General features: G+C 38.6%; 2 protein-coding genes across 7 annotated transcripts in view; one reads left to right on the top strand and one right to left on the bottom strand.

Moving 5' to 3' along the window:
* The window catches only part of bcl3 (BCL3 transcription coactivator), a 25,346-nt gene extending 11,748 nt beyond the window's left edge, over window positions 1–13,598 (bottom strand). The window contains exons 1-3 of the mRNA XM_015053379.1: window positions 12,683–13,598; window positions 11,377–11,494; window positions 2,801–2,909 (exon numbers count right to left, since the gene is read on the bottom strand). Coding sequence (XP_014908865.1) covers window positions 2,801–2,909; window positions 11,377–11,494; window positions 12,683–13,196 — 741 coding nt within the window. The 5' untranslated portion in view covers window positions 13,197–13,598. The remainder of the gene's footprint in view (window positions 1–2,800; window positions 2,910–11,376; window positions 11,495–12,682) is intronic.
* A 3,319-nt stretch (window positions 13,599–16,917) lies between these two features.
* The window catches only part of cblc (Cbl proto-oncogene C, E3 ubiquitin protein ligase), a 24,589-nt gene continuing 15,627 nt past the window's right edge, over window positions 16,918–25,879 (top strand). Inside the window, exons 1-5 of one of the 6 annotated variants that reach the window (XM_015053326.1) lie at window positions 16,920–17,382; window positions 17,653–17,697; window positions 17,780–18,463; window positions 25,341–25,487; window positions 25,578–25,734. In XM_015053326.1, the coding sequence (XP_014908812.1) occupies window positions 18,090–18,463; window positions 25,341–25,487; window positions 25,578–25,734 (678 nt within the window). In that variant the 5' untranslated portion in view covers window positions 16,920–17,382; window positions 17,653–17,697; window positions 17,780–18,089. Of the gene's footprint in view, window positions 17,698–17,779; window positions 18,464–25,340; window positions 25,488–25,577; window positions 25,735–25,879 lie in introns of those variants that run through there. The other 5 variants (XM_015053318.1, XM_015053343.1, XM_015053334.1 and 2 more) reach the window with 5 other exon arrangements.

Below are 25,879 nucleotides of genomic sequence, written 5' to 3'. Positions count from 1 at the left end.
AAATTTTTTTGGTTCTGGTTAAAAAACCAGGTCTTAAAAAAATTAACTCCAGAAAAAATGTGTAAAAAAAAAAAAAAAAAAAAAAAAAAAACAATAGTGAGAGAGTGAGGCTGACAGACAGAGAAGCACGCGCAGGAAGGGAAAGTCCCTGTAAACTACCCTCTGAACCTCAGTGCAAGGTATGTTGAGAAACAGCCCTGAGCGTTGCAGGCAGGGAGGGGAGGGGGGGGTCATGTGACTTCTCGGAACAAGGATACTAAAAACACACAAACACACAGTTGTTTCGTTTGTGTATGTGCACGCACACACACACACACACTCTTAAGCAAAAAGCAAGCATGCCACCAACATGCCGTAAACTAGCTACACATTAATGACAACAGCATGTGCATGTAAATGCATGCGTTAGAGTTGGCACTGCAAAGGAAATAACTCATCAAGTCCTACCGATGTTAGTACCATGCACAACATAATCAGCTGTCAAGACCTTGCAGAAAGAGGGAAAAAAACAAAGCTGTGTGTTTTGGTTGGCACACTGATAGCATGACCGACGTGGGAGTATCAAACAGCTGGTTCCAAACCAATCATGTGAAAGGCAAATCATCCACAGACACTTGCACAATTGTTCAACAACGGTACCGATAGTAACACTCTGTCAAAAAGTTCCAGATGCAAAACCACAGAAACCCAGGATTTGTCATCAATATTGGAAAAAAGAGACGCATATTAATATCGGTCTTTGGGAAGTTGCTTAATGCTGGAAACCGTGTCCAACTTTGTCAACTCTCTTTTTTTTTTTTTTTTGGTTGTTTTGAAAAGTAAAAAGTTCCCTGGCCTCATTTAGATAAGTGCGTTCTTTCTGCCTGGTATTCTGTCAAAACCACACAATCTGGTAGGCAAATGACTGTGATGGGACCTGTGCCTGTGAATCTCCCCTTTTGTTATAATTGCATATGACACAAACTGTGTGTGTGTGTGTGTGTGTGTGTGTGTGTTTTTGTGTGTGCATGCCTCTGCGAGGAGTGTGTGCGAGAGTGTGTTGCGTGCAAGCATTTCATACACAGGGCAGACACAGGATATCACAAAACCTATACTGTCAAGCCTCAGCGATAAGGAAAAAGAACAACTGATGATAGCACCGGCATTATTTCTGGTAAGCATGCCTGCAGCGTCCTGTGTGGTGTGAAACCCCAGCCCTGAGAGCGACAGCTCTTGCACAGCTCAGGTGCTTTTTTTCTGTTGAGGGATGAAAAAGACACAGCTGGCAGAGACCAGATAAGGAAGGCAATGAGGTTAAGACAACAAAGGGAGATAGAATGTGGAAGTATCGTCTTAAAAGAAGTGGTTGGGAAAAGCCTGGATTGGGAAAGACTCAGAGGTAATTCTTTGAGCACATTCTCCTGAAAAGCTCTTTTTAGGAGACTCAATATTTCAGTGAAAGTGTTTTCAATGTACGCCCTTTGTTGATTTGCATGAGTGCAAAGTCCAAAATTCCCTTCAACAGTGTGAACAATAAAAATAGATAAATCATGTTTTTTTCCCTAACAGACAACAATTAATTTCAATAAAGGCTATAGGAAGATTGGCATTATCTTCTGATATTAACAATAATAGGGCAGCCTACTTATAATCCCTAGAAAAATCTATTCTTGCGGACAAAGTGATTGCAAAACAACTGTGAGCAAAAATTAATATAACTTGGAAATGACACAAAGCCCTTCCCAGAATGCTTGTTACTCTGGTTTATGGCAAGTACAGGTGGAATATCCAGGAAGGGTAAAATTTACCGCATAAACCTCAGACACTATGCGTGGAAGAGAATTTGATAACGCAGCACAAGCAAAGGAGGAAACCAAGGCACTTCCTCTTTTACTCTCCATTATGCTGCATTTATTAGCTGATAGATATGCTTTATATATTGTTTTCCTTGGGAAGGTGTGGCTCAATAAACATTTTAATCATCTGAGCCATTTTTAGCCATTTTACTTGTTAAGCGTTTGGGCAATACAATTATCACTACTGATTAGAATTATCCATTAGATATCTAGTATGTACACAAGAGATGTTAAAAAAAGTAAATTCCCCCAAATCTAAGCCAAGTCTTCTTTGAGGAGCAAGTCTAAATTGAGCTGTAAGTCTATGGTGAGCTGTCCAAATAAAATTTCAAGTCTTTAAGAGGTCATTCCAAGTTAAGACTTTGTGGAGCAAGTTCATGTTGACCCTCAAGTCTTTGAGAAACAAGTCTAAGTGAAGTAATTCCGAATCAGATCTCATTTCTCTTGCTCCAAATTCAGTGTGAAGTGCATATCAAGTCAATGCAGAATTGCTGTAGTTTATCAATTCAAATAATTTCCATTAAGTCTTATCAAACACATTAATATCTTTATTTCAGAATACTGATTTCAATATGTCAAATACTGCTGTTAACTGTTGTGATTTTTTTTAAAGAATAAGCTCCATGAGCTGCACAGTAAAGCTGTGGTTAGCACTGCTGTCCTGCGGCAAAATGATTCCAGGTTCAAATCCCACTCTTTGGCATTCTGTATTGAGTTTGCATGTTCCCTCTGTGCATCTGTGGCTGCTCTCTGGGTACTCTGGTTTCCTCGCACAAAGTGTTAGGTTAACTGATCCATCTAACCTGCCCTCAGGAGTGAGTATGTATGTGCAATACTGTTTGTCTTAAGACTCTGTGTTGCCCTGTGAAGAACAGTACAGAGTGTACCCTATTCATTACCCGTGCCTGCTGGAGATAAGCAGTCATGATATTAAATATGCCATTAATATAAATGCATCGTTTCACCTGACGAAGATTGTTGTGGATATCGAGGCCTCTTCGAGCCAACAGCAACAGATGGATGAGTTTGTGGACGATTGGCAACTCCCCTTGAACCACAGCTATATGGAGGGCTCTGCAGAGGACACAAACATTTTCACTCAGTAAACAAGTTATAAGTATTCAACCTACTCAACCAAGTTTCTGGCAGTAGTGGAACATTTGTGACAAGGATAGTGTTACTGCTTTAGAATGATCCAAAACATGCAGCACAGACTTTACTTCTTATGTCAGTGGTCTCAAGCTGCATTCCTCAAGGGCCAGAGTCCTCCAACTTTTACGTGTGTGCCCTGTCCTACATGCTTAAATTAAATAGCTAAACTGCCTCACCAGCATGGAACCATGCTCTACAGAATTCTGCTAATGAGCCAATATTGGAACCAGGTGCGCCAAGGCATAGAAACATCTACAAGTTGCAGGACACTGGCCCTCGAGGAATGCAGTTTGAGATCACTGTGATGTGTTTACAAACTGAAATCCCCCCCAATAGAAAATGTAAACAACAAACCAAAAAAAATAAGGAAATGTGTTGCCGCTCTCATTTTGCAAAGCTCCAAATACAAGAGACGAAACATAAGAATGTAATAAAAAGAGAACAGTTGTAATAAAAAAAAGAGGATTGTACTTTGCTTTTTAGACATTTTTAACTTTTCAACAAATGTGGTCAATACTGTGTACGTCACTGGATGAGTAACATGATCACGTTAACTCGGCATGGAATGAAACTCCAAAAATATTTTTGTGTTTTTTTTAAATATTCTCACTGAAAAATGACAGCATTAGCCTAAAGAGACTGGAATGAGAATCAAAGAAGCAAAACACTGTAGCCTGTGCCATGGACGTACAAGTCTGACTCACAGCACTCTTATCAGGCCGCCTTAGTGGGAAACCACTATCTGTGGTCTGTACGCGAGGCAAAAGAACACAGGCTAGAGTTCAAGACAGGGAAGGTGCAGGAAACTGAAAAGGGGGGAGGGCATGCAGTTGAAAAGCAGAATAGCTTTTTTTCTTTTTTACATATTCTTTCTCATACTATCAGAAGAAGCAGCTTCCAGTAAGAGCCAGATTTGTTTTATGTCACATCCTGTTGTCACTGAGAGAGACAGCATTCGTTTTTTTTTTTTTTTTTTTTTTCTCTGGCTTGCTTTGTGTGTTCTAAAATCTAGCCATAAAGCTGCATGGTTTCTTATAGGGGCTTTCTGCAGGTTCGCACTGTCAGCTTTATGGACCAGACAAAACCAGTAAAAGACACTGCAATTTCATAACAGGGAACTTCTCGATCCACAAACTTACGAGGCCACAAATTGGTTTAATGGTGAAAAATGTTCTTGCACTTCCTGTCAATGATGAATTTCTATGGCATCCATCTTCATCTTGTCAAACAGAATTGTCTTCACTTGCAGAACAATACAAAAATAAAGCCAAATAATCTGAAAAATATGGCTTGCATATGCAGACACTTATATCCCTAAATAAAGTCCAAGTGACCAATTGCCTTTAGAACCTCCTTAGTAGAAAGAATGAGTGTAGTTTAACATGTATGCAATCCATGTTCAACTTCTCCAAGCACCGTTCAACACATCCCCTTAAACTACAAAGAGTTTGACAAAACTGCTCAACAAACTGGTCGGTCAAGGAAAACCTTGATCAAAGAAGTAATCAAAAAGCCTACGGTAACTCTGGGAGAGCTGCAGGGATCCACAGCTCAGAATAATACGTCACCATCAAAACTACAAGCTGTGGACTATAAAAAGCTGACCTTTATGAAGAAGCAGAAAGAAGAAACCATTGTTGGAAAAAAATACCATGGGAGGCCCAGTTTGGAGCTTGTCATTAAAGAGACAAAAGAAACACGTGAAAGAAGATACCGAGGTTAGGTGAGTCCAAAACAAAACTTTTTGGCCCTCATGCATATAGTTGTGTGGTAGAAAACTAGCAGATCATCAGCTGAAGACCCCATTCCCATTGTGAAATACAGTGGTCCCAGCATCATGCTGTGGGGAAACTTTCTTTCTGCAGGCATAGGAACTTCTGGTCAGAGCTAATACACAATTGGACAATAAAAGGTTATACTGAAAAAAGACCTGCAACCATGTTGAGATTCGGATTGAGGGTCAACTTCCAGAAGGATGACCCTAAGCATACCAGAACAGAACTGCAATGCATTAGAATGGGCCAATCAAGGTAATGACATAAATCCTATTGAGAATCTGCATCAAAATCTGATTTTCACCATGTAGTCTGAGTTTGAGCCATTTTACAAAAAAGAATGAACAAACTTTAGGCTTTAGATGTGCAAAGCTGGAAAAACAGCCCCTCAACCCCTCCAACAAAGGTTCTCCAAAGTACCAACTCAGAGGGGCTAAATAAACATGCAGGTCACTTTTACAGTTTTTGTTTTCTTTTTAATTAACAATTATGTGCCATTTTATGGTCGCCCTTTCTTTTAAAAACCCAATGTATATCTTGAGGTTTGGGATTTTTACGTGATAATAAAAGGTTTAAAACTGCATATATCTGCACAAACTATTATTGGAAATGATAAAGCACTTCTGAGCATATCTGCCCAACTTGTTTCTAAAACCTAAAAGCTCTAGTGTCGTGGCAAACTGGAAGTGCAGCTGTAAAAGGCAAATACATATTTGCTTCTGATATCAAAGCGAAAAGCAGAACCTTTATATGCAGAGTGAGACTGACGGTTCTTTCCTCAGTAGATCCCTGTTCCTGTAAGTGACTTCAGCACTGTGTATCAACAGACTGTAAAAAAAAAAAAATCTGCAAAAAATAAAAACATAAAGCAGTTCAGTGTGTTGCTAGTTTTGGTCAGTCTTGGCCCAGCATAGTGGTGTCAAGTAGTAGCAAACTGTATGACTCAAACTGAGATTTGTCATTCAGAGCCCAGAGGAAAGTGTTGTGAATAGTGATGCTCTGGTGAAGAAGAAAAAAAAAAAGAAAAAGAAAAAAAACTGCAGCTACAGTTTGACTGCATGAATAAATACTGCATCAGAACTTGGCTCCAAAATGTGAGCTCACTGAACTGGCTGCCTTAACAAAGGCCTGAAGTCATCCTGCCTTCTACATCTGCACCCATCTCTCTCTTTTTCTCCTAAGATGAAACTGTACTGTTTCTGCTTCCTAGAAGTGGGGTAGACCATAGCCTGAGATAACCTCAGGTATAGCAGTAATGACGTAGACAGAAGTCCCAGGCCTGCTATGTTACAGGCAGTCAAAGTGTGTAAAGAATAGAAAAAAAGAGAAAAAAATGAAGGACAGAAAAAACAGAAGGCTGAGGAAAAAAAAGGCAGCTTGTATGTGGTATCCTGTTTGGTGTGAAGGGTGAAGATACAGCCAGACGGAACAAGCTGAATGTCCTGTGGTCTGAGGACCAGCTGAGTAATGATGTGATGCATCAGTTTGTGAAAACTGTTAAAGGAGGAAATTGGTGGTCCAGTTCACAAGAAAAGATGACAGTACAAAACCTCCTGCGCACGTCAAGGCTATTAAAAAAATCAAGATGATAAGTTAAGCAAACTTCAGTACATAAGAACAGTTCCAGTGAAATGTTTTCATGCACACACACTTTTGTTCATGACTTTGGTCATTTTTATGTGGGACACATTTGAACTGTTCATTTTTTTGGATGCACCGATTACACACTTTCAAGGAATTCCAAACTAGAAACTGGATGGGTGAATTTAAAATGTATGTGGATTATCCCTAATCCACAAATGGCCAATATTATACATGCAGATTCAAAAATAAAGAGACATCTCCACTATTATTTGGTGAAATGTCCCTCCGAGAGTTGAAACATCACCACATGCAATTTGCAACCGTGCACAAACTTCTAGCATATTTCTACATAGAAATTTTACCACTCATCTTGGCATGATTGGTAAAGTTGATTTAAATCAACATGCCGACTTTTAAACATTGTTGCAAAATTTTCAATAGGGTTGGTGTCAGATCAGAAAAGTCATATTTAAATGAAAGTAAAGAATTGAAAGCAAAGAACGCCTCAAAGCAAACACATTTCATCTCTACTGAAATTTGCAGCTGCCCACAAGTACCAACAGAAAGCCATCTAGAGAAATACTTAATGATCGGTGAAGATTTATCCATATTAATAAGAAGAATGTTGGAGGTGGCATTATGAAATAGAAATATCTGTTGAGATGAGATTATCTTATCTCAACAGATAGAAGGTTGAAACTTGGATAGAGCAGCAATGCAGCATTTAGGGAATATAATAAATTAACTGGAAAAATATGTCATGCTTATAGGGTTCATGGAAAACGCGACTCCTGTCTTAGCCACTATAAACCATACCTTAGTTGTGGGTTTTTAGATAATAAAAGGTTAAAGGGGTGAAACATTTACATTATAAGCAAACACTGAATGCCATGAAAAAAAATAAGCTTTATAACTTAAGTAACTTTTTGTCTTTGCAGAACACCATTATTACAAATCTCCATCAGTACTCTAAAGACGGAGCGGTATAGCTTCAAGAGAATGTTAAGTATAAACCAGGGGTGCCCCAGTTCATTCCTTGAGAACTACAATCCTGCAACTTTTAGATGCATTCATGCTTTAAAATGCCTGAGTCAAAAGGCTGAATTCCCTCACCAGCAGTAATTCAGATCTGCAGAGGCCTGGTAACAAGCCATTTATTTGATCCAGGTGTGTTAGATAAGGAATGCATACAAAAGTTGCAGCATAGTAGCTCTTGGATGGATACACTAGGGTTATCATCTGTTTGCTTGAAAATGGAACATTGTTATAACCTCTGACAATACAACAAGACAGTGTGCTGTACCACTCTGGACTTAATTTCCATGGCCATGATGAAAATATTTACTCCATTTCCCCCTGAAGTTAAGAGTCCAGAACTTTGTGGGACTCCTTGGTAGTGAGGATTAAAGCAAATAACATGGTTACCAAAATAATAACACTTATACATTTAAAATTACAAGGTGATATTCCTCAATAATATTACATCAACTATAAGTGGAACATGTAATGTTCTTTGTAAACTCCGAGTATAAGTTAGTCAATTAAGTGACTTAAACTTTGGAGCAAATCTGTTGTTCAACTTAAATTTGACATCTGTACATCCTGAGTGCAGAAGACAGTGTGACACACAACATAAAAGGAGAGAGCGAAAGAGAGAGAGGGTGCAAGATGGGGCTGATAGAAAGAAAGCGGTAAATGAGGAAGTGGGGAGCGGATGTTTGGGTTTTTTGAGCCCATTCATTTAAAAACACAGAGAAGAAAAGAGAGAGAGAGACAGACACCTGAGAAAAACCGCAATCATGTTAAAAACTGAGCTCTCACTGGCTTTCCCGAAACTAAAGGGCTCATTGACGTAAGAGCAGGCGTGAACACCATCACTCACATTATGCATGCACGCACAGTCACACACACAGTCGCATACATACAGTGTGAAAAAAGGACAAGGGGATGAGAAAGTCTCTTTCTGAAGAATTCACACAAAGTTTCATGCAACCACAAAGTAACACATACTGTAAGAGCAACACGATTACTTTAGCATAGAGGCTTGTCCGCAAACTGGAATTAAAAAGAAGAAAGGATGGCAAGCATGTAAAATGCAAGCTATTTAAAAGCTTAAACTAATAAGATCTATTAGGCATCCAGATAAACTGTATTCTCCCTAATATTTTTTACAACCAACAGCAGATGTGCACGTAGAAAAGTTAGAAACCAGCATGCCACAAGATCTGTGGCTCTTTAAAATGCCGGTCATCACATTTGTTTTGAGTGGATGCAAATTAAGCTGATTCCTTTTGAAACTGCGACATCAAAGTGTCATTTAATTCTTGGACATGCTTCGTTTTCAGTCACATGACTTTTGCCTGAGATTGCACTCGTGCTCTTGTGTCAGTTTCTCATTTAACTTTGTGTGTGGGAAGGTGCTGAACCTGAAGACAAAGGCCGGGCAGCCATGCGTTTAAAGTTTAGTATTTGCATTCATGTGGTCTGAAGACTCTGTGCCCTGTGGACAGCATCATTCCAAACACCCTTACTCCCACACCCAGAGAGAACAGTCAGCCGGCTGTCACAGCAAACAAACGCAACCGCTACCGAGTCTGACAGCACATGTAGCTAGTAGCTAATGCTTTACAATTTTGCTACATTTCTGCAATGACAGTTAATGAATCAGCTATGATCAACGCGGAACTACTTTTCCTCATGGAAAGTTAGACAGCAGTAAAGAATTTGCCTGGATTTGATTGCAGTGTGGAGGCAGTACTGACTGTACCCGCTAAATACGCAAAGACAGGTGAGTCACTGAGGGTGAAACTAATAAACCGGGATGATACTTCAAACATTTTATATTTACATTGTGCAACATTACATTTTTTACTCATGAGGTCAGGAGGTTTTCCACTGAGACAAGCCTACTTTGCAGCAAGTCAAATTCAGCATTAAATTAAATGAAACGGCTTGTAAAAATTTAGTACCTATGATACTGGAGCAAAAATTAGGTAGACGACTTACTCATACTGCTGGAATGGTCTGCTGTTGGTATGGTGCAACAATAAGCATCAAGACAATATACTTTGCGTCTTCAGTTATTTCTAAAAGCCTGAATATTTGGATCTAGTCAACACACATACATGCAGATGCATATTTCCACTGTTTTTGAGTAAGCTGAACCACAACGTTCCACTTATGTGCTTTACAAAAGTACTCATCCCTCAACTTCAATGTATTTTCAGGAGCTGTACGTTATGAAGAAGAAACAAGAGTGCACATTTGTGAAGTAGACAGAAAAAAACAACAACACTAACAAATGAAATCTGAAAAATGTGCCATTCATTTTATGACCTTGTCTCTCATACTTATACCGCTAAATAACATCAAATGCAACCTACAACCGTCATAAGTCACCATCACCAAAAGTTAAAAGCGACTGTCACAAGAGCAAACCTAATAAAAACATACCAGTTCACCCAAACTGACAGGTCGGGCAAGAAGAGCATTAGTTTAAGAAACAGACAGGAGGCCCATTTTAACCCTGGAGAGCCTCAAGGAGACACGCACCTCAGGTGGGAGACTGAAATGCACAACTACTAGTTGTGCATTTCAGAATGGCTGGAAGAAAGGCATTGTTTTAAATATATATATATATATATATATATATATATATATACACGTTATCTTGTTTGCAGCTTGTCCAAAGCCATGTAATGGACAAAGAAAAGACATGGAAGTGGGGAGAGGTTCTACTCAGAAGAGATTGAAGTTGAAATTATTTAGGTTGACAAGAAAAATGCAATGTGTGATGAAACAATTCCCTATCCTGTATATGTTGGGATGTTGCATATATGCTGCATGTTTGTCACCCACATTCAATTGTGAGTTTTACTTTTTAAAATGTTTTCACTTTTTCAAAGTTTAACTTTGCTACTCATTCACTCTCCCTCCAGTACACGATGCAATTCAAAAACGTGAGCGCATATGTATGCAAAACTGTATTAAATACAGATCTGAGTATTCAATGAAACTTTCTAGGGTTAGAAATGGAGCTGGAATCCTTTGAAAGGGTAAACAGACAAATACAAGTCAAAGCTCAAGACCCACGTACATTTTTTAACTCCCATTTAAAATAGTAATTTGGTAATGTGTTTGTGGCTATAAAAAATAATTGTTTTTATTTTATTTTAGGTTTGCCATGCCCACCATGTTTCAGAGTGAGAAAAAAAAAAAAAAGTTGTATTCAAGGTGACATGTAGTATTAACTTCCCACCAGCTTTAAATGTAGGCCAAAATGTCAAAGACTCTTGATGTGAGTGATGCCGGCAAAAACAAACCGCCTTGTTTGCACTACACTGTAGAAAGCTAGCGTCAGTGGCAAAAAAAAGTCACTGATGCTAGTATGTGCATGCAGAATGTCTGCAGTGTGAATGGCTCCTGCAACTTGTAGAGCAAAACAAACTGAATCATGACAATCAAGGAATTCAGATAAGATAACTAACATAAATCTGCACAAATCGTATCAGTAATAAAAAAAGATCCATGACAGATGTCGTGACAGATGTCATGGTGGTAGACACGGCTCTGGAAAGGTGGTCACTGAATGTGTTTGGAGTGAAGAAGAAAACAATACAAGTCCCAGATTCTGAAGGGCTTTGAATCCCATATCACGCAAGAGTGATACAAATTTTGCTTTCAAAATGACAGAAAATGATTTTAAAATTAAAAAACAGTTGAAACATACCATTTTATGACTCAATCTCTTGATCTAGGCAATGTACACTACAAAACTTAAAGACAATGCATCTCCTCAGAGACACGTAAAGCTCATGTTTCTTATGAATCTCGCGGGCTCTTAGATCTGTTCACTATGCCAACTTTCACTTTACAACGCAGCCGCCCATCTGACTTCATCTGTGATCCTGGAAATACCGAGTTGGGAATGAATCATGGCGACATTCTCGGTTTACCAACCGCCCTGAGGACTTGAATAATGCTCAGCGATAAGTTGCACTCCAACCACAAATTCCGGCACATCAACGTACGTGTCTCCGTCTTCATCCTGACGTGTGGCCAGAGAAATTCCTGTCTGCAGGTCGTCAGTCTGATGGACTCGTGGACGGTGCGGCTCTGGAAAGGCGGTCAGGCACACTGGGTAGTGACCTGAGGAGAAGTGGCCAAAAAAAAAAAAAAAAATAAAAGCAAAAACCATAAAACAGAGTTACACAGAGAGGATTAGAATGAGTGAAGAAAAAAAAATTATGATGAACAAGTCTTTTTTGTCGTAAGGAAATGAACATCTGCGGTGGGGTGGTGTAGTGTGTATTGATGTACGAGTTGACCCAGAAAGGTGAGGCTCTTCTGTCAGTTGAGGAGTAACTGACAGTAAAGATGAATGGCTGCGGAAGAGCTGACAGGAGATTTTCTCAGCAGAACTGCTGTATCAACAACCGCTACACTGGGAAAAAAAATAAAAAATAAACTTTGCAATAACCTATGCCGGCATGCTGTCCCAGAGGCTCTAAGAACACCTGAATACATGATGCATAATAAAGACAGATCTCATCATTTTAAAGTTATATGAACACTGTTCTATCAGATCCTAATTTTATTAATCTATTGAAATTCAGACACACTGCAATTGTTTATAAGTAGATCAGTGATCGAAGGTCTTATTTTCCATGCTTGCTTGTGAACAAATCATGGAACTTTACCCCTCATTCTTAACTCTTAGGGCTTTAATAATTGTCGGTGGCTTAGTTGGAAAAGGTCCTCTTGTGCTCATGACCTGTCCTGAACTCAAGTAAAAAATACGTCACCACAAATAGAGACCTCAACTGTTAAGTAATGAGCTTCAGCTGTCTTTCCATCAAGTCTGACTTAGCCGTCTGTTTGTCTGCTAAAGAAAAGCATACCCAAGCTATAACTTTCCCAACATTTATCATTATTAATAGTAGCAGTAGGTGTTGGGCAGAGTTTTTTTTTTTTTAACTCATCTGACCAGAGTACCCTCTTCCACGTTTTCTGTGTCCCTTACATGGGCGATAAAAATCAAACCACTGATGCAGAGGGAGAGCGGTGGGCTTTGCTCATGTTTAAATATATAAATGGCACATTGAATGAATGAGTGGGTATATCTGGCATGAGCTGTGTGTGTTTGGTGCAAGCTTGTTGTAAAAGCTTTGGCTATTTATTCACCACGTTGGCAATTTTATTTTTCTACAGAGGAAAAACTGTCTTAGTGTAGATGACTATAAAATCTGAAAAATGTGCAAGACAGATTTATTGCAGAGCTACGCACAGTTTAGGGTCAAGAAAGACAGATTGTGAATGTTGGTCACAAGTGCTTACCGTAATTAATAATGGGAAAAATGCAGCATGAATAGGCTTCCGGACTCTGAGCCGCTTGTTCGGTCCGCCTGTGGGTCACCGGTGCCACGGCGAACCTGCTTTCATCCGCCTCTCTCTCCAAGTGACTAGCCGCACTCTTCCGGACTTTCTGCTCCTCTGCGGGGGAAAAGCAGGGTGAGCTTGCCACTGAAGTCGGTGCAGCCGGCTTCTGGACCTCCGGTTCGACGTGAAACGTGCGCTTCCTAAAGGGAAGCTTCGATGGAGTCTTTATGGGAGATGAGTCCGCTGCTCGTTTGCCGAGCTGAGTGCTTTCCGCGTCCGGGGAGCGGCGAACCGCTGAACTGTCCGTCCCGGTGCTCGCAGGAGGCGCAGGTGAGCCGCCGGTCGCCCGGGCGTCCCCGGCGCAAAAGGTTAAGTCCCCCGCGTTGCTGCGCCCTCGAGCTGTGGTGCTCAGATCCAGCGGCGCTGCGGCAACCGACTGGTGGTCAACGCTCATCGTAATAAGACTCGGCATCAACTGAACCAGGTTCAGGTGACAGCGCAACCTTGGCCACGTCCAGAGAAAAGTACTAATTGTATCAGACAAACCAAAGTGAGAAACTCCAATATCTAAATGAGGCAAACGGGCGGCGATCAAATCAAACCATTGCCCTGTTTCCCTTTTTTGTCTCTGATCAGATAAGAGCTTAAATGTTCAGTCATGCAAATATACACGAAGGAAAACCCAGGAGAAATCATAGACACATCTGTGTATCCCTGCGCACCTTTCTGAGCGAGCCTCAGAGGAGCTGCGCATCTGCTCTTAATGAACGCCTGTTTGACGCTGTAGGCCAGCTTTCGTTTTAAACCGAAACAATGAACTCGAAGCTGTTAATTACACCGAGCTGGGCAGGAAAGGAGTTTAACGCTGCGCTGAATTCGTGGTAATTTTTTTTGCATTTCCGACGTAGTCTGATTGTCTGACTGTTCTGCAGACGAGTTCAAAACATTTCTTGAGAATTTAAAGCAGGCATGTTTGTCTTTTTCTTTCTTTTCTTTTCTTTCTTTCTTTCTTTCTTTTTTTTTTTTTGGAGGCAGGCAGGTGAGAAAAAAGGGAGACCAGTACAGAAACATGGAACACAAAGCAACAGATTCAACTACACTTTATGCCATTCATGTGATGAAGGATACTGGTTGTCTTAATGAAATATGAAATGAAATATTTTTCAGCTATTGTTCAAATTTACCAGACTGCAAGCTTCCACGTACTGGACGCATTCCTACATACCGATTTGAAGTTATTTCCAGTAACATCATGTTACTAAAAGATAAACTTCCTGTTGGAAATTTTCATGTCCTCTTATGCTTCCATTAACATAATTTTGGACCTTTTGATTTAAATGTTATCCATCACACGTTTTGAGTGCCTCGTGCTCCTTACAGTTGCCCACTTCCACTTCTGAACTGATTTGATCTATTTTTTCTGTGAAAAACAGACAATAATTTCCTGGCTGTGATGCATTACAGCTGATTTCATCTGCAGAAAACGTAGAAAGTCTTTGGTAACAGCATGTTGAACTTCCACATTTACTTCTCTTCTTCTTTGCTTCTTAATTCTCCAAATGCATTATCTAATATTTTTGACAAGCTCTCTCTCTCTCTCTCTTCTAGCATGCAGTTAATTATTATGCATGTCTGAAATCTATACTTGACCTTAGATTTATACATTTTCTGTTGCTTGGGTTTGGGAACACCACCAGCCTTGCACGTTAAGCTGAGCTCAAGAAACCACAAACAGATGAACAAGGAGAGTAACAAACTATAGATGCTTCATCATGACTCATGAAGCATTGCTGTTTGTAGTCCTGCTGCAACTTCACACCCAAGCAGACATAGTCTTTTTTTTTACTTGTCTATAATCCTGTCTTACCCCACCCTTAGCAAGGTTCTCATTACCTGGGTCAATTTGGGACTTTCCTCTTTCCACTGAAGTGTGGAGTGGGCAACGGAAAGTCAAGCTGTGTGTCTAAAGTCCCTAAAACACCCTGACACTATCAACAAGCCCTGCAGCTGTCAGTGCACTCAACCATTATGGTTAAGTGTGGAATAATGTGTAATTATTTATCAAAAGTATACACTTGTTTGCACATTTACAGCCTGCTTACTCCTGAAAAGACGCCTCTTAAAGCCTACAGCACAATGCAAACCGTGGAGCTCCACCGATCTTTCCATTCATACTGACTTTCAACAGAAAATATAATAATACTCCTTCATGTATAGGTTCACCCTTCAGCAGAGGGCTCTCACAGAAATCCACAGGGTAACGCATCACAGTACATGGGAGAAATGTGGCCCTCTTGTGAGAGGACTGCAAAAGTACAACACAGCTCTCAAATTACAGTGTGATTAAATACTAGTTATTAGATACACAGTTTGTTTTAATCTAATGTTGGACCTTTGAACTTATACAGTAGGGTGCTGAGTGGTTTAAACTGCACCTGGTGTTTTAAACTTCGAGCAGTTTTATCTTTGCTGTGTTCCAAAAACTGAAAGGGTTTTCTGTTTCCCTTTTTCCCAATAAAAAGTGCAGGGTTAATTAGTTATTTTTTAAATAACTAACTTGAAAGATCAATGCTTTTAAATTAGTGCCCCCTTTACTGGAAGCAATGGTTAAGTTGTATAGCACAGGGCCATGGAATTTATGTGGCAGTGACATACTTTTTGTAAATTAAATATTTAATTCTTTGATATTTTAATAAACAAAAAAACATAATTTACTACTTGATTCCTGGTACAGTAACATATTTATGTATGTAATTATGCTGGTTGACACAGAATAGCTTTTGTTGTATGTTTATGGTCATTGTCATCCTGAAACACATGCTTTCGACTAAGTCTCAAGATTTTCGCAGCATCGCACAGGATATCTCCCAGTACTGTCATTCTTTTGGCTCTGTCCATTTTTCCGTAATTTGTGCAGCTCTTGAATCACTGTAAGCTGAATGTTGTTCTCCGGACTTGGAGAGAACAGGCTATTTTTTTTACCATTTACTTCAAACCACAGCATGATGCCACCATGTCTAATGGGGAAAGTGTGTCATCCAGATGATCTGTTGTGTCAGTTTTCTGTGACACATAGAGATTCTGTTGGCTTTATTAACTGTGAATCTCTGCAGCTCTGCCAGAGTTACCATGAATTTCCTCCTGCCTCCTTCCCTGGTTAAAGCGCTTCTTGCCCAGTTTAAAGGTCTCATAGAGTTGAAACCAAAGGTTTCCATACACAATACATTAAAAGGACAAAGTATCTTTTTTTTCCATGATTGACAGATAAATCAGTCAATTTTTTTTTTCATTTTAGAGAAATTATATGTTAGATTTATTTATTGATGTCTTCAAAATCAGAAGACCACACATAGAAAGATTACTATCTCTGTAAGCGATGAGGGAAAGTCCAGATGACGATGTCATGGCTTTGGAAACTGCTGATAGGTTAACTGACACATTTGAGCTAATTGTAAACCAAAGACCTTGTGAAGATGCTGGCTGAAGCTGGTAAGACAGAGTCATCATCTACAGTGAAATATGTTCCCTGCTAACGTGCTGAAAAGCCACTAAGCAAGGAAGAAGCCATTACTGTAAAAGAAAGAGGGACAAAAAGCCAGTGTGCTGTTTACAAATGCACTCATTAAACGCTCTACATATTTAGTTAGGTGAATAAGTATCTCATTGAACACCCCTGTCCTGTCAGCTGACCAGGCAGCTAAACACTTAGAGCAGTGTTTAGCTGCCTTTTCTGATACTCTGTGGATAAGCAAAATTATGACTGGTTTACTTTTAAATCTTCTTTGAGTTGCACAAAATAGGACCAACAGGAAGTTTCACAGATATTTCCTTTATATCCCGTCAATTATTGTTTAATATAGATTTTTGTGATTTCCTGGGGGTGGGGAGTTAAGAAAGTTGTCAATACTATTTAAAATTGCTTCATACAATGATAGCTAAATCAATGTATGTTACATTGACTTACAATGTAACATACATTGTAAATGTTACATTTACAATGTAAAAAATGTATTTACATTGTAAATGTAAATGTATGTTACTAGCTTTCATTTGTGTCAAGTCTATTTTAGATGGAGTAACAAACAGCAGCCTCATGATGGTGCTAGAGGAAAAGTAGACATGTGACCAACGTCATTTGTATAGTGTGAAAATCTGCACCAACAAATATGCCATTCAGAGAAAAATTATTCTTTTTTTTTTGTTTTTTTTTTTCTCATGACAACATCTTTGTTGGACCTTCTCACAGGTCATTGTCTGAATGTCTCAAAATAGATTTTATATCATTGCATAAAGACCGACTGAAGAACTTAAACTGATTTTCCTGCTAACAGCTGAGAATGTATGATGGTATTTTGGCATGGTTATTATTTTCTACACTGGTTGGCCCCTGTTATCAGAAAACAATGTTCTATTTTTGCTCCCTCAGTGAGTGGCTGCATTTTGCTTTCATTCTAGTAAATCTTTAGTTATGAGTGCACACCTTCCTGTCTACCTCAATCCCTCCCATCTCTCTCTCTCTCTCTCTGTTTCTCTCTCTCTCTCTCTCTCTCTCTCTACCCTTACTTTTTTGTCTGAGCACCAGAGCAAAGAAAACCGACCTGTTTGTCTTACTGAAACCAGGAAACCAATCAAAGGCAAGACAAGTAGGAACAAAAAGGGTGAGTTGAAGAGAGAGAGAGAAGAAGCAGCTCTTTTTCCACAATGCTGCATGTAAATATACCTGCTCCATTGACCCAGAGATTGTAGGATTGTTATGCTGCTGAGATAAATCCCGGTAAGAAAAGTATGGTGCTAAAGAGTGACTCTGTGTGTATAGTAGAAGGGAGTAAATGCAGGCTAAGAAGCAGCCGTAAATGCTGCTTTTTCTTGTTTTGTCTACTTTACCAGAAGGTTGTGTAATAGGCCTTACATTCAATTTTCTTTTCAAGTTCTAACATAGAAACTAGAAGAGGACAGCAGTGCTTACTCTGGCCGTAAGTGCTCCATATATTTTTTAGGATGTAGTACTATGTGCAATCCAGTACAAAACAAAGTGATGTGTGATGTGTGTGGTAGGTGGAACAACACCGGATGCAGTTTGAAGAGGATAGGATGCAGCGTACTCATATCAACTTGAGGACTCTCAAAGATTATTGTACTGACTGCGTGTGTCGGTGTGATCAATCAGAAACCTGAATTTTGTAAGCTTTAGCTCCACCCATCTTCTGCTTATCAGTTCACATGCATTCAAAACTGAACTTTGACATCTCATGACACAGTTTAATATTTATGGTTAAACGCCCTCTTATGCCGACGCATACTGAGACGTGGACGTTTGAGGTACTTTTTGCTTCACTTCACTTTCAAACACACAACCGGGATCTTTATGGCAGAAGCAGGTCCAGGAGCCTCGAGGAGCACCAGAATGAGCTGCAAACCCCTGACTGGTGAAGACCTACGGCTGATGGAGAAGACCCTCAAAAGACTGGAAAGGCTTTCGGATCTGTGTACGAACCCCCGCCTTGGCCTGCGGAACAGTCCGCCATTTCTGCCAGATCTGGTTCGAGAGACGCTGACTTTGCTCACGCAGGTCTGGCTGCCTTATCAAGATGTTAGGACAGGAGGAGGCCTGGCTCCACGAGGGGATGAGGCGAGATACATGAGAATCCATATCAGAAACCTGCTGGATAAGACGGACCGGGCCATTCTGCTTTTCAAAGAGGGCCGAGAGAAGATATTTGATGAGACATCCAGCTACAGGTAACAATACTTCCATACTTTTGAATGTCAGATTTTTGCTTACTCTTAACAAATATCTAAATTAATTCAAAATTTTTGCGCCAAATAAATTTCGTTCAGAATTGCCTGCGTTTAGGAAAAATATAGGAAAAAATGGTATAAATATGACTGTAAAGGTAACTTCACATAATGAGGCGTCTCTTTCCATAAATTGGCCACGTGAGAATTTTTCTCTGTGATTTAATTGACAGTTACTTCCAGTTCTAAGTAAACCTTTGCAATTACTTTATTGCGTGTTTTGTTCATCCACATTCCATTCAGAAACAAACAAACCAGGCATATCTCACATATCTAAAAAGGAATTTTGTAGAAACACGTCTCACTTATAGACTTAACATTTTATTTCCATCCCAACCAGATTATTTAAAACTAACTTCCTTTTCTGTCCTTCTATTTATGATTTAAAACGCTGCTAAATTTGTCCGGTGCTTTTATTGCATAGTACAAGTTTATTGCCAAACATAAAAAGACATTTAAAATGATCCTTAACTTTCAAGATAACATTTTTAATTGGCCCTAAGGAAGTTTAATAACATTGATAAAACCCATGATAAACTAAACTTACTGTTTCCTGGAGTCTTAATAAAGAACTTGCTATCGTCATAAAGTGACGATGACTGTAAGCAGTTCTCCGTAAGTGGTTACATTCAAACAGCTCAGTGGAGCTTATTTGGAGGCTGGGCTGCCTTCTCCTGCCAGGAATACTAATGATGATTGTGGAAACAGGGTCACAACCTGCATCTTTGTAATGCTAAGAGGAAACCTGAAAAAGAAACAGCAACAAGAATGTCCTTTGAATTTGAACCGCTTGAGACAGAAAGTGCAAGAAATAGCTTGCGAACAAACAAATTGTCTGTTTATCCCCAAGTAAACTGAACAAGCTCTGCAGGAAGAAGAATATATTTGCCTCTGTGTTATGTTTCATTCGAATGTTTTCTGACAAGACCCAAATCTAACTTTTCCAGTTTGTTTTCTTTTGAGATACACATCAGTAAAGCACTTCTACTGATTACAAATGCTAGTTAGTGGAAGTGGGCTTTTAAATTGTGTTTTTTTTTTTTTTTTTTTCTCGCTACAGACTTCCTTTTATCACTGAGGCAACAATTAGGAACCTAATTATTCTCTAGTGTTTGTAGATGTCTGTTTGGAAAATAAACTTACCTGAAAATCAAACAGTACATTTTGCTCGTATCAGTAATGAGCGATTCAGATGAAGTATCAAACTTAATACCAATCAAGCTCGGAGAGCTCGACAACAGTACAGAACAAAAACCGAATCCGGTTACTCGATGATCTGGATCTGGAGTTATGCAGCTTCTACCATATACTCAATACATTCAGTAATTAAATATGCAGATATATTGCAGAAAATTTGATTATTATCACAAGTTACTTTGCTTAGATTGATTAATTTAAGCAAAAGTGAAATGTTGAAAAAATGAAGATGTATTAATATAGCTGAAATGTTTCTTTCTTTTCATTATTTATAATTATGGTTTTTAAAAAAAATCTAGAGTTAGGTTGTTTTGAAAATATTAAAATAACATGAAGCAAATTTTAAAGACAGGGTTTTTAATACCAAATTGCCGGCTTACTGAAAAGTATGTCCATACACAGTAGAGTATTTTTACTTTTGTCACATGGATTACTGCATCACAATGACTAAATCATTCCTAAAATCCTCATTGATTGTGGAAACTATATTCTGTACATCAGATGCTATTTTTATTTCTATATGCCAAGAGCGCTTTCAACCGCTAAGCAGCACTTCAGTCTCTTTTCTCCTAAACCCATGTAAGATACTTCTCCTGACACTTCGGGTTCAGGAATGGAGTAACATAAAAAAAAATGCGTAAGATGGAAACCATGTCCTGGATCCTTCTGTATGAAACTCCTAACACGCTGACTCCAGCCTTAGTTCATGCCTTCTAAATTTAACCCAAACTGGCTAATGGGCTCTGGTCACAACCCAGGGCTGTGTATGCGGCTGTTTGCATGTTCACCTTCTATCATACTTTTTCCTTCCACTTAACTTTCACTTAATATACATAGCACTCTACAAACAGTCTGCTTCTTTAGCAATGATCTTCACAATGGAAAACTGTTAAATCTGAGGATCTTCTTCCGGATTTCATAGACTACATCATAACCATCTCTGTATTAAAAATGTTTTTGTTTTTTTTTTGTCTTAAATGCAATTCAAACATTCTGAGAAACTGAGAAAGGTGTGGTTTTATTTGCTGTAAGTCATAGTCACCAAAATAAAAATGCTTGAAACATGTCAAGCTCATTGTAAAGAAACTACGTATTTAAATCAATTTGTTTTACTTTTTATATAGATTTTTTAAAATATATTTTTTTTACTGATATTCTAATTCATTGAGATGAGTCTGTATAACAATGCCGACGTGTACAACTAGAGAATATCCTCCAGCAAAATCTGAAAGTCAGCTAAGCCATCTTTTTGAATCTCTTTGCACAACAGATGGGCCTCTTACCAAAGCAGATCTGCATGGGCAGTCAAGTAGCAAGTTCCCATACTGTTATGTGTGTTGTGGCTCGCATGTCAAAGTGCATGAATATCATCTTATCTGTTTTAAAAATGTCTCGCTCCAACATGCTCTTTGTTGCGGTCTTGTGAGCAAATTCTCTGTCTGTTTATGAAAAATTGAATGTTTAGTTTTAGAATAACGCGGTCGGATGTCAAACGAGGCCTGAAGCAGATCTGAGATCTGGCTGACGGAGAAGGAGGCAGAAACACGACGCGGAAGGTGCAGCGCTTTTTGTATAATCGTTTGCAAGACAATGGTGCCTTCGTCTCCTCTGACAGAAATTTTTAAAACAGATGCAAATATAAACAGTGTCACTTACAAAATTAATTCTCATGGGTCACATACTGCATGTATGGTTTCGCTAAAAGAAGTTGGACCAACATATATTAAATATCTTTATTTAGTCATCAACCAAAGAAGAAAAATAAAGAAAAAAATACTACAGAGGAACACATTACAGCTGTTTTTTTTGTTTGTTTGTTTCGGTAAAAATCTATTTAGGGACATATATTTTCCTTCTTCATCAAAATCCATTACATATTTGAAAAAAAAAAAAGTTTTAAATAGTAACGACCACATGTGACATTCTAAAAAGTATGTTTTTAGTGACATACTAAAAAGTATTAAAGGAAGTTTGCATCATTCCAGATCATGTAAATGAAATGCAAAAAGTAGTACGCAAAAGAATACTTTTCTGAATGGATTTGCATCTATCCACAGTCTTAATATAGCCATGCCGATTTAAGACTTAAAACCTATTTAAATTTTAGGAAACAGGTCAGCAATTTGTAAGTTGATGGAAACTATGAAAATCAACTGAGTCCGCAGACTGAAATGCAAAAGGAAGAAAAAAGAGAAGACCATCTTTCTTGCTAAATATTGTGTTGCAAATTAAAATATCTTTAACAGAGGCAAAACAACAAAAACAAAGTAATTTCCAAAATGGTGTATATTAATATTTGAATGATAACAGTACGTAAACCCCTCTGTGCTTATTTAACTTTAAAACAAGTTGGGAGGCAACAGCACCGGATGTACAGACACAATTTGTCACTTAAACTAGAGGGATACAAAATAAAAGAAAATAATTATATTGTGCTTTCTATGTGCAATTATGTTCAGACACAAAATAATGGCGCAAACCTCTTTGGGTGGAGTGTGCGTATATTTTTTAAGGCTTTATTGGCTACACTGGCCTTTAATTGAGAGTGGTCAGACAGGAAAGTGGGTTGTGAGAGTGGAGGACGGAATGCGGCAAAGGTCATCGGGCTGGGACTCGGACCCGCATCGGCCGCATCGAGGATTAAAGGCCCTCATTATGTGGGCTGTGTACTCTACCACTGCGCCACCGCAGCTGCCCGAGGGTGCATATATTTAAATGAGAAAATATAGAAAAAGAATTAAATAAAGGTGAACAGATGTATGTCTTTGAATATGCAGTGGTGTTCCGCTGTGCATATCAGAACTTTTTCCATATTTATTCTTTCACGATATTTCCAAGCGTCATGGCATTAGATGAGGTTAGGTTTATCTTCAGTATTGTAAGCCTGATCGGTGTGCAATAAAAGTAATAAACTTCACCCCAATAACACCATATTACTTAAGTGCACCAGATTCACTAATTAGAACAAACATTCCTAACAAGGGATCTGGTAAAATGACTGTTTTACTCTAGGGCCACATTCATCCTGTCTCCCGCAAACATTCTTACAGGGCCACAACCTGCAGTCAGGGAGCAACTTGGGGCTAATTGTTTTCCCCCAGGGGCACGTTGACATGTGGCAGGACAAATCTGGAATCAAATCCACAATTTCCAGATCACTACACAACTGCTGTTGTGCTATGTATCTTATTTCACATAGTTTTTGAAGAACAAAAGTAGGAAGAAGTTGGACATACCTAAACTACGTGACCAGATGTATGATGCAGGACATCAGACATCTTAGAAAGCCTTACATCAGACCTGGTGGAGATGATGAAGGTCCTTAAACTGGGTGAAAAGCACTGCAATATTAAATGCACTCCTTGTTATGCATTTTTCTATTGGTTCTCTGTAAAAGTTAGAGCAAGTTCTTTTTTTCTTTTTTTTTTTTTTTTTTTAAGAGAATAGCCTTAAAACTTTGACCAGGCTGAGGTGGCCTATGCTGTAGTCCACATGAAGATCATGTTTGTTGTTACTGTAAATTTTACCACAGGGTTGATGTCCTTTGAAATGTATTTTTAAACACATGGGCAGCCATAGCGAGAGATGTGGCTTGTGCATTTCCTCCCACCTCCACCTCTACTACTCTTCTTTTTCTAGCACTCAGCAGAGGTTGTCCTTTTCTCATTCAGATAAAAGTTCACAACCACTTGTCAAATATGTTAAACATTTCTGAATCTTGGACAGATCTGAGAAAACTTTATTGAGACTAATTTTAATCAGTCCATTTTTTACAAACGGAAAAATAGCCTAACTTTGCATTATATTATTTCGTAGAGTTTCCTAAAAACTCTTTTATGTCACACAGAGGTTTTGCTAAAGAGCATTCGCTGCAGATGTGAAAATAGGTTATAGTGATTGTTGATCTACTTTTTTAAGGTGTGACATCATGCAGTGCACAAAAGTTACATGCATGAGAAAGAGTGGAAAAACACATTAGCAAAAGCAAAAGAACTCATTAAAAAAAAAAGTAAAGTGAGACCTCTTAAAAGTGGTCTGAAGTGACAAACTGGCCAGTGGAACATTTTGTGGTATTTACAGACGAGCTTGCAGAAGCCAGCATCCTGTTTGCAAGCTGGACTACTTGTTGTGTGTTTACCTGTGTGTGTGTGTGTGTGTGTGTGTGTGTGTGTGTGTGTGTGTGTGTGTGTGTGTGTGTGTGTGTGTGTGTGTGTCTATGGAAAATACCAGCAGTGCTTCGATAACACTGCTGCCTGACACTGACTTACAGCACAACAAGCTGTTAAGTCACAGCAAGGCCATATTTTATATGCACTGAATATGAGTGACTGGATAAACTTGACATAATTGCAACATAACAAATATAGACATAAATCTGATTTTAAACCACCTGGACATTTTTTTTCTTTTTGTATTTTCTCACATTGCCATGGCAAATTTCTCCAGATATTATTTGGATTTCTTGTGATATACCAACACAAATCTGTGTAAAACATGAAATAGAAAACAAAATAATACAGTTTTTTTGCGTTTTCTTATTTTTGTCTTAATAAATTAAAGACTGTGTGCAAGAGTTTACAATTAGCTCAGTGGAGTCAAAAATGAATAAAACCACTCTGACCTACAAATACAGCTGCAAATCATCTGTGGTACATCTCTGCCAGTTTTGTACATCTAAATGAAAATTTTTGTATAATTTGCTTTTCAAATTTTTATGACTCTTGAGACATTTTCAGTTGAATTTAGTCTGGATTTTAAGTGGGCCATTCTAAACTCATCATTTTGATTTCAAAGCATCTATGACTGTATGTTAGGGTTGTTTTTGTTGTGCCTGGAAGGTAAACCTTTACTCCAGTCTCAAGTCTTTTGCAACTGAACAGGTTTTCTGCGGTGGAGGCTGAAAACTTATTTTAGTATTGTCTTTTATTTAGCTCCATCTTCTCATCTACTCTGACCAGCTTCTTCATCCCTGTAGAAAAGAAGCACAACATGATGCCACACCTACAACATGATGCTGGCACCATGTTTCATGGGTTCTTCAGGGTGAGGTGTTGTGTTAGTTTCCACCACAAATACCTTTTTACAAATAGGTTAAAATTCAATTTTAGTTTCAGATGACCAGAACATCTTCTTAATAGTTCTGAGCCTCTTATTAGGCTTGTTTTAAACTACAAACGGGATGCCTTATGGATTTTTGTCAACAATATGGCTTTTATCTTGCAACAGGCCAAGTGTATGTCAGCTGTTCCGCTGAACAAGTGTGTTGTTGATACAGTCTCCACAGTTCAGCTGTGGAGAATGTATTACAACCCCTCCAGAGTTACAATGGGTTTCTTTCCATAATGCTCTGTCAGCTAAGGTAAACATTTGCATCTTGGTTGCTTTCCAGAAGTTCTTCTCAGATGGTGGATTGTACAGAACTCTGTTCAAAGCTTGGGTTGGTTTTTGATCTTGGTCTGTTACTTCACTAATGATCTCCAAGAAAATTGTGTGAAAAAAAAAAAAAAAAAAACTGATCTGGAACTACATATTTTCTACTAATGCAAAAATATATCTTATTTTTACTCAGAGCTATTTTGTTCTGTACCTGCCTCTGAAAGTTCGCTGTGTTTTTAATTGTCAGGAGGAATTTGACCAAACTGTCCTTGCTGTTCAGTCACATGCTGTGGGAGCTCAAGGCTATGTTTCCAGGGGGATATTTTCAGGGTGACACCTACAAAGTGTCTAAAGTTGAAGCAGATGAATTCTGGAGGAAATATTTTGGAACCATGTAAGTTTGGTACTTTTTGCTATATCTGTAGTACAAGCTTAATATTGCATTTGTTTCATGTTTATATATATGAATGTTGTGCCCTGATAGGTGTATAGTGCCATGGAGAAGATTCAAAGAACAGTTGAAAAGTACACATCCATTTGAGGAAGGGATGGAGGCCATGGCTCTGAAATCAACAATTGATCTTACCTGTAATGAGAACATTTCAGTGTTTGAGTTTGATATTTTCACACGGTTGTTCCAGGTAAGTAAATGATTTCCAGGAAAAGATTTTGGATACATCAATAAAGCAAAAAGAATTTAAATCTTCTTTAAAAAAATAGCAAGGGAGAGAAATAGTTATTCGTGCGTGACTTTGACAACCGTAACATGTAGATGTGACGTAGAAT

The sequence above is a fragment of the Poecilia latipinna genome, unplaced genomic scaffold (genome assembly GCF_001443285.1).
Source record: "Poecilia latipinna isolate Pla-1442-1.1 unplaced genomic scaffold, P_latipinna-1.0 Scaffold54, whole genome shotgun sequence".
NCBI lineage: Eukaryota > Metazoa > Chordata > Actinopteri > Cyprinodontiformes > Poeciliidae > Poecilia > Poecilia latipinna.
Note: the sequence above shows the minus strand (reverse complement) of the source record. Positions and strands in the feature narration are given on the sequence as shown.